This window comes from Alligator sinensis, unplaced genomic scaffold (genome assembly GCF_000455745.1).
Source record: "Alligator sinensis unplaced genomic scaffold, ASM45574v1 scaffold1416_1, whole genome shotgun sequence".
Taxonomy (NCBI): Eukaryota; Metazoa; Chordata; order Crocodylia; family Alligatoridae; genus Alligator; species Alligator sinensis.
In genome coordinates this window covers 267,554-276,838 of record NW_005842714.1, presented here as the reverse complement: position 1 = coordinate 276,838, position 9,285 = coordinate 267,554, and the positions used below count along the sequence as shown (strand labels likewise).

The 9,285-nt window shown below is 47.0% G+C and overlaps 1 protein-coding gene across 1 annotated transcript in view; it reads left to right on the top strand.

The window, feature by feature from the left end:
- SLX4 (SLX4 structure-specific endonuclease subunit) overlaps nt 1-9,285 on the top strand; it is a 52,028-nt gene that overhangs the window by 19,280 nt on the left and 23,463 nt on the right. The window contains 6 exon segments of the mRNA XM_025216228.1: nt 1,960-2,704; nt 4,430-4,693; nt 5,485-5,662; nt 7,312-7,527; nt 8,149-8,363; nt 9,147-9,285. Of these exon segments, the coding sequence (XP_025072013.1) occupies nt 2,347-2,704; nt 4,430-4,693; nt 5,485-5,662; nt 7,312-7,527; nt 8,149-8,363; nt 9,147-9,285 (1,370 nt within the window). The 5' untranslated portion in view covers nt 1,960-2,346.

The following is a 9,285-nucleotide window of genomic DNA, read 5'->3' as shown; positions in this document are numbered from 1 at the left end:
GGGGGGGGTGGGGGGGGGGGGGGTGCAGCCAGGCTGTAGCCCCATGCCCTGCACCCCACTGTTGGTACAGAAATCTGAGGGGGCATGTGCCCCTCCCCACATCTCCCCTGCATGTTGCCAATGGACTTACCTGCATGGGGATGCTCCCACCACCCTCCCTGTCTATATTGTTGGCTGGGAGTGTGTGCATGCACACATGCATGTAGTACCCCCTGCCCTACAGCCTCTGATCACCCTCCTCCCGCTGCTTCCAGTCCCAAGCAGGTCCTTGCGGGTTGGAACTCTTCCAGCCTGCAAGGGAAAATCTGTTGCGGGGGGAGGGTCTTCTCCTTTAAAGGGGAAAATCTTGGGGGGGGATTGTGTTTTTCCACATGAAACAAAATCCAGATCTTTGCTAATAATGAACAAAACAGTAAATTTATGGCAGCCATGTTGGAGTCCAATATAGCTACCATGACAGAATGTGATAGTTATCTTGGTTCATGCAATGTTGGTTTTGTCATTGGAATATTTTCCAACTCTACTGGGGACTGAAATATTAACCAAAACATGAATTCACAGTGACCATCTTAGATATGGCAGCTACTACCCTCACTATTTGCCAGATTGGCAACATGACTTTTCTGACACAGGTAGATCATCTCTACCTGAACCATGCTATTGCCGCTTGTGACAATGAGTTGCCTACAGGGCAACACCTTTACCCTTTTTTTCTTACTCTACTAATAGCAAATTAGTGAGCTAGGAAGAAGGCAATCAAAAATGCTTAAAAACAGAGACCTAGTTTTACTACTGCTTCGGGCTTGATCACATATCCATCTGGAAATGTGTGGATTGTTCTTCTGAATAATCCCTGAGTCATGCTGTTATTCTTACTATAAGTGACATGAACTTACAAAGGTGTTTTAAAGCATCTCTCTCAGCGTTAAGTTTGTGCACTTTGTGTGCTTGATGGTACTTTGTAGTAGTTGTCAAAAGTGTTCCCTCTAAGGAGTCTCTAGCAGACTCCCACTAGCAGAGCCCACGCCAGCCCTCAGCCCTAGCCCCCGTCCCTGTCCCTGTCCCCGCCTCTCCTCGTGGAGGAGCCGCTGCCTGCCCTGCATGAGGAGTGAGGAGCTTACCTTCGGTAAGTGTCCCACACCGGCCCTGGTGTCTGCGGCATGCTCTACGCCCAGCTCCTCTCTGGGTGGGTGTGCATCATTAAAAAGTTCATGCACAGCCAGGTTTTTAATTGTGCGCGGCCGTGCACGTGCGCAGCTTAAGAAGGAACACTGGTTGTCAATGTACTGGTTTGCTGAGTGCTGTCCCCCAAGTCTCAAGGAGATATTTGCCAGGCGTGACACTGGCTGAGCTAGAGCTGTGAGAGCAGAAAGCAGGAGGTTTTTGCTTAAAGAAACAGAGGGTGGAGAAAGGATGAGTCTATTTGGGCTCATCCCAAAGACCCTTCTAAGCACATGCCCTGAGCAGAGGAAGCCTTATGCATTTCTTTAAATTTAGGAATTTTTTTAAAATGTCAGGCTATACTGTTGAAGAATGTTATGTCAAAATACTACTTTCATCTGAGGAGAAAAGTGCATTTTCATCTGAAATGTGTTTTTTGTTCATACCCTGTCATTTGCTTTCCAGTCCTGTTTTTTTGTTTGTTTGTTTTTAAAAGCCAGACCCAAAAGCCTCTAATTCTGAGCTCCGGCCAGTTCACAAAGTGGGAATCACACTTTTGTGTCTGGACTAGTTCTGCCTGATATCAGTAATTTACTTTGCAGTGCTTTTGTCTCAACCCTTTTCAGTCCAGATGTTTTTTCTGTAGTTAAGTAACTCTCAGCATTTGGTGTCAAATATGGATTTTATCTCACCTCAGGGTTTTGCATGGATTCCTTAAAACTCTGCCATAACCATTTCCACATTGGGCTGCATAGACCACCCCATACCTTTTTATATTTGTTTTTTTTCCTTTGTTAGATGCTGTGAATTCTCTCCTGTGAAGATTACTTATATACCATGAAGGAACTAGGACCTGTCTGGAGAGTGCTTGCATCTTCTACAACAGAGTTCACCAGAGCAAAGGTGGCACCTAAATATGAATGGTAACAACTGGAGTGCTTGAAGATCATACTCAACCATACAGCTAAGCTGTAAATGCAGAGGAAAATTAATTATTGGAGCAGCCAGGAAAGTGCTTATCCTTGGGCTTGTTGGAGCCTGGAGCATGCAGCTGTTATGGATGGGGGAAAGGACTCCTTGAGGGCTCTCACTGAGCAAAGGGGGCAAACTCAAGTTGTGTCTGCTGCTTCACCACGCTTCCCACACACTCAGTCACACTAAATCCAGGCTGAGCACTGTGAGCTAATGGATGAACTAGATGATGATTTTAAGGAACTTTGTGCCAACCTGTTGAGTAGGGTGAACAAAAAGAGAGGAGATGCTGAGAGGGAGAGGAAGGTTCTGAACAGGCCAAGGAACATGGCAACAAGGAGTAGGTTAAAAAAGACCAAGCCAGCAGCTAAGAGCCAAAGCCAACCAAGCATGATGATGACCTGGCCAGAATGCTTGGACCCCCACAGGCAGGCACTAACACCCAAAAAGGAAGGTGAACCTCTGATCTGTGGAAGTAAAGGGACTGCTTTAGAAGATGGATGTGGAGGCCATCTCCCCGCCATTCTGTTGAATGCTACAGCAGCTAACTGTAACCAGAACAGCCTGGCAGGTAACTTGTCTGAGCTTCATCTCCTTCCCTTGTTCTGAAATATAGTAGAGAATAGCCTGGAGCAGTGTATTTCTTTTAAGCACATAGCCTTTGAGCTGGAAAATAGGCTATGCACTTACCCAGAGAATGCACTTACCAGAACTTACTGAATGTAAACACTGCTCATGAAGGGTAGAGCACTGTCCCTTTCAAGGGATCTCATAGCCAGTTTCATGGCTGCCATTAGAAACCTTGAAATGAGGGGAGATGACTGGAGATAGCAGTTGTGACACTTTCTCCCCTTGTTTTCAAGGCTTCTAGTAACATGCTTCTGAGAGCTGCTTTCCCTTTACTGTTTCTAGCACCAATTTTGCAGTTGAGCACAGTAAAATTACATTACAAAGTAGTGGGGCTGAAAGATGCTTAGGCACCTAAGTGGGTTCTACACTTAACTGACATGCAGGTAATCAATGTTTGTTCTAATGTAACCAAGAGACAGACAGTTGGGACTGGCTTTGTAGTTAAGCAAATTATGCACTTACCCAGTATACACACAAGTAGAGTACATGGTACTGGAAAGACTCTAGTATTCATCGATTTCATAGACATTAGGGCTGGAAGGGACCTCGGAAGATCATCGAGTCCAGCCCCCTGCCCCAGGGGCAGGAAGTTAGCTGGGGTCATAGGATCCCAGCAAAACATCCAAATTTCTCTTGAAGGCATTCAATGTAGGTGCTTGAATCACCTCTGGTGGCAGGCTATTCCAGACCTTGGGGGCTCAGACAGTGAAGAAATTCTTCCTTATGTCCAGCCTGAAATGGTCTTGCAGGAGTTTATAACTGTTTGACCTTGTCATCCCTTGGGGTGCTCTGGTGAACAATCGTTCCCCCAGATCCTGGTGAACACCTCTGATAAACTTATAAGTGGCCATCAGATCGTCCCTGAGCCTGCACTTTTCCAGGCTAAAGAGTCCTGTAGTTCTTAGCTTGTCGTCATAGGTCAACAGAGGTCTTTTGAAGTTCAAGTGGAGCAGTGTATGGGGCAGTTGAGGAAGCTCTGGTTGTGCATTTGCTAACTCTGCTGGTATGATCCCCTGTACTTTGGTAATTGGGCTGAAGCTCCTGAGAGTGCTTAGTAGCTCCATTGTGTGGTGGGACAGGCCTCCTCAGTCAGGTGAAGTGTAGAGACAGGATGATTCAGGTGATGACTGGCAGTGTTGTACTGAAGTGTTGGCCAGGCACCTTCCTCTGTCTGTTGCATCCTATTTCCCATCCAGAAACCCTTCACTCCTGCTGCTCAGTGTCCTTGGGCTCCATGACTGGTAGAGTTTGTGAGTCAGATTCTGACATGGTGGAATTTGCAGGAGGCAAGATGATCCTCTGGACTGGGATTCACATGACTGGGGTTCTGTTTCTTGCTCTGTTGACCTCAGGCAAGTCACTTACCCTCTTTGTGTTTTTCTCCACTTGTAAGATAAGGAGGTCAGTGTCATTAACCTTAGCAAAGCACCTCTGATTGAAAGTACTAGGTAAGAGCTAGGGTTATGATGATGACTATGTGTGCGCTGAAATTGTGCACCTCTTTCCTACAGAATCAGCATGGTGTGAAATCCAACATTGCTTAGACGGCTGCTGATTGGGGGCTTCTCTGATACCCTCTCAGCAGGCAGCAAAGCTACATTGCTAAGGCAGATGTGCAAAACCTAGAGGGCACTAATCATTAGGACTGTTTTTTCTTTCTCACCAGACTGTGTCCTGAATGGCAGCTCCCAAACAACATCATCCTTTCCTGCTGCAGGAGAACCAGAAGCCTCAGTCTCATCCCCTTCAAAGACATTGCTGGTTTCAGGATCCAGGGTCCGGGTAACAGAGTTAGTGTTGGAAAGGATGCAGCAGTTTAAGCGAGTAGCTCCAGAACAACTGAAACACACTTCTGACAAGAGCTTGCTAGAGCCTGTAGCTGATGAGAAGATCCCTGATGCAAACCAGGAGAAGAATGAGCTAGGGAATGGTATGTCCTATTATCCAGAGGAGGAGTGTGATCTAGTGGGTAGAGTGGCATACTAATAGATAGCTCATAATTCCTGGGCCTTAGTCCTAGCTCTGCCAATGGCTTGCTGTGTGACCTTGGTTAGCTCACTTAGCCTTTCCCTCTTTGGCTGCCTGTACTTTCCTCACAGGATTGTTATAATGTGTAATTAGTGTATTTGCCATAGCATTAGATCCATGAGGGGATGGATCTAATGCTAATTTAAATATCCAGTTGGAAATTTAAAGGCTTCTGGGAAGCACAAATTCCCTTCAGGGTCAGTTCCCCCGCTTATCTTTCCCAGGTAACGATAGAACTAAACACTAATAGTGCATAAGCCTTATGTAGTAATTTTGATTAATAGATCTCAAAGTATTTAAAGTGAACTAGTCAGTCCTGTACATTTTTTTTTGTGTGGGACCATTCCAGACCAAGTTTCTCTGGGCTCTCTGTGGAAATTAAAGTATCCTTGGGTTTTACATAAGAGCCCTGGTTTGTCCCAGCAGCCATAGTGAAAGTTCACTGTCTCCTCCACTGTAATTCATTAGCTACTTGCTACCCTCTGCTCCAGAGGTGACTGTATTTCAGTGGTGCTGTGAGGATTACTTTGCAAAATATTATGAGATGCTTTAGAATTGGAGGTACCAGAGAAAGTTCAAACTTAACTTTTAAGTACTATTTTAATAAAATAGTAATTTTTGCATATAGCAAATCCTGGTCTTTTATAACAAGAGCTTAGTGATCTGTTTGAAACAATCTCTGTTTCATCCTAGGAGTCAACCCAGATCTGCCAATGATGGAACAAGATATTGCTCTGGCATTGACTGTCCAGCAGGAGTTCAAACAGGAAGTTCCTAGAAGTCTGGAAGAGTCAGGATTATTTTTTTGTCAAATCTGTCAGAAGGACCTCTCAGCCATGAACTCAACACGACGAGAGCAGCATGTTAACAGGTAAAAGGCACCCTCTCTTGCTTCCTATGCTAGACACACCTAGCTTAGCTGTTATAGAAAGGGTAAAAGCTGAGGCTGTGATTAACCTTCCAAGTGTAAAGAAACAGAAGCTACTGCAGGGACACAAAAAGAACTGACTTCCTTTTGCCGTGATTTTCCCTGGTGCATTTGTCATGTCTAACAAAGTTTGAACTGCACCAGGTGGAGGTGCACCAATACATTGGTCCGATATCAGATCGGCACTGATATAAAGAAAATTGACTGTATTGGAAATCGGCTTTTTTTGCCTGTTGTGGCCAATAATGTGGCCGATAAATGACCTGTGCATACGCACAGCCACAGCTACAGCATGTAGACAGTGAGGAGCACAGCCCAACAGCATAGAGAGCTGCATCCGGCTGGTAAGTCCGTTGTGGAAGAAGGGGAGGGGGAAGGGAAGGGGAGCAGGGGAGGGGCAGATCAAGGCCCCCACAGTGAGGGGGAGGGAGTGGGGCTGGGGCTGGAGCAGATGCTGCCCAGCTGGGGCAGGGCAGGGCGTGGGACTGAGTTGTGGCTTGTCTGGGGGACGCAGGAAGGGGCGTGGCAGCTCCTGTTGCTGCGTGCACCCCAGGAGGGCATGGGGAGATGTGCCCTCCAGATCTGCGCAGGGCAAGGGTGGGCTGCCACTGCAGGCTGGGGCCAGGGCTGCGCTGGGCTGTGCTTGGGGCGGGCATCAGCGCTGGGAGGGAGGGTTGGGGGGCTTATGGCAAATTCTGAGGTGGCTGCATCCCCCCCAGCGCCACTGCCATGTACCCTGAGCACAGCCCAGCCCGACCCCTTGCTGGAAAGAGCCCAATGCAGCCCCAGCCCACAGCAGCAACCCACCCTGTCCACGCAAATCAGGGAGCATACGCCCCCTGTGTCCTCCTGGGGTTTGCGCAGAGGCAGGAGCTGTCCCCATGTCCCCCCGGATGAGCCGTGGCTCTGTCCCATGCCCTGCCCCACCCTGGCTGGGCAGCAACTGCCCCAGCCCCACTGCCTCCCTCACCGCAGGGGCCTTGATCTGCCCCCCCACACACACCCGTTCCCTTCCCTTCCCCCTCCCCTTCCACCACAACAGACTTACCAGCTGGACAGTGCTCTTGGAGCTGCCAGCCTGTGTATTGGAAATCCGATAGCTATTGGCCGATATGCCTCCTTAAAAATCTGCTATCAGTATTGGCCCCAAAAATCTATCAGTGCACCTGTAGTACCAGGACCTGCACTTACCTGAAGCAGCAGTATTTTGAGGACAGAAGAGATTACTTCTTTCAGAGGCTGATTTTTGTTGAATGGTGGCTTCAGAAATTGATCAGGCTGTTGGGTTGTTAGAACTTTCCTTGAGAAAAAGATTATGTGATGAGATAATGATCTAGTCAAAAGCAGATACAGGCATACATTAAGTATACTTTTAACATGCCCCAGTACATTATAACCTCTGCATACATGTTTTCTGTCATTTTTAGGTCATAGCTCCTAGAGGGGGGAGGGATTTGCAGGTGTGTTAGACTGTTTTTTTCTCCTCAGGTATAAGATCTAATTGTACCAGCTCTTCTTCAATGTGGTTTAAAGGCATTCATGTAGGTGGATTATAACATACTAATAAGAGCAGCCCTTGCTGCCTTCCACAGGTGTCTAGATGAGACGGAGAAATCACAGGTGCCCTCCTCCAGTATCTCACGTGTCCCTGAGTGTCCCATCTGTGGGAAGCAATTCCAGATACCCAAAAGTCGAGCCAGTCACTTGAAACACTGTGCTGTCAAGATGCAGGTCCCTCCCCAGCTGCTTCTCCAGGCAGTGAAGTTGCAAGCTTCATCCCTCAGTGAGAGGCTTCCTCCAGCACCCAGGTGAGATGAATCAAATAAGAGATATTAGTTGCTTCCTTTAGTTTGAGAGATATCAACCCCACCCACACATATGTGAACTCTGTATAGGTCCAAGGAGAGTGCACACAGTGCCTGGGCTGGGAATCCAGAGGAAAGCAGGCAGGCCCAAAACCCAACCACTTATTTGGAGAAGGTGGTTGAATTGAAGGGAGCACACTGAAGGCAATTGTGGTGATGAGCTTGATGGAGCAGTTCACTAATGAACCAATAGAGGTGAAACAGGGATTAAATAGTCTTGCACTAATATGTTGGAGGTCAAAGATATACACACTAACTGAGGTGGTAACAAAAGCTGAATGGTCTATTTGAGTTTATTAGATTTACTGGAGCTTATGCTTTATGCTAGTTCTCCTGAGCATCCTGCCTTCCAAAGCTTCAGTTATTTTGCTCATGGCTATGTCAGGGAATACACACCCTGTACATTGACAAAAGTAGGGAATATATGTAAGAATTAGGGACATATTAGGAATTAGGGTTTCCTAATCCTGGAACCAGGAATTTCTCTAAATAGAATAGCTGGAGGGTGTGGCATGCCTTGTCTCTGGTCCAGTCAATTAAAAAATGTTGCCTGTTGCATTTCAGCACTCAAGTCAGCAGGTCAAAGAGAAAAGACGGCTCCAAAGAGCAGGCAAAAAAAAAGCCAAAGATGTCCAAGGCAGAAACTGTGGATGAGGACGTGCTGGTTGCCATGGCAATGTCCCGATCTCTGCAGGAGCATGAAAAGCAGAAACAAGCAGAATCTGTAACAGGTGGTAAACTGGAGAGTGCTCTGCCAATCAAGTGGAAGCCAGGATCAAGTAGGTGCTGATGTGACTGAATAGCCAGCAATTAGAGGACCAAAACAGTCTGTCCTGGGTCAAAAACTAACTAACATGCATGTGAATGGCCACCGTACCTTGAAATTGTTTACCCTAGCAGTGCTTAAGCCACTGAGTCTCACCCATGATCCTTTGAAGGGTGCTGGAAGGTGTGAGGAGATGAACAGAGCTGCTATGATTTGCACTTGGGAATCAGCTTGGGTACTAGAAGCTTGCTTAACTTTGTTAGTGTCATGCTCTGCCTGGGATAATTAGCCCTGCTGAGAAGCAGAGTATATTAACTTAGATGAATGGCTCAACAACATGGCTTCACTGTTTCTGGTACCCGAGCCAGCTCAGGTATCTCTGCATGGTTTTGCATTGTGCTGTGTGGAGATACCCAGAGAGGTAAACAGTGAAATCTGCTGCCTGGGGCTATAATTTTTTTCAGCAGCCAGGGCCCCCAGCTGGTTGTTGCATTGGCAGTTTGACGTACAACTGGGAGATGGTTGTAACATCTATAAAAAAGAGCAGATTGCATAGCAAGTTAGGGCTTAGAGAAATACCCAGCATGTGGCAAAACAGTGCACACTAGGAGCTCTAGTCCCTGGCTGCTGTTTCTCTGTAATTAAGATGCCATTGGCCTCAGGTGGTCTTGTAGAGCTCTGCCTATAGACTGCATTTTGGCTTCTTGCACCTGCAGCTCTAGGAGGAACTGCTCTGCCATGCCCCTGTACACGGTTCTGTAGGTTATCTCAGATTTTCTGTCTTTTTTTTTTTAAGAGAAAAAAAGTCGTAAGAAACTCCCCCTTGCACCTCCGCCATTGTTACTTCAAGATCCAGAAACATCCTGTAAACAGATTCAAGACCGGGTGGCCATGCTGCTCACTGAGGAGGTAGAGTTCTCCAGTACCCCTCCACT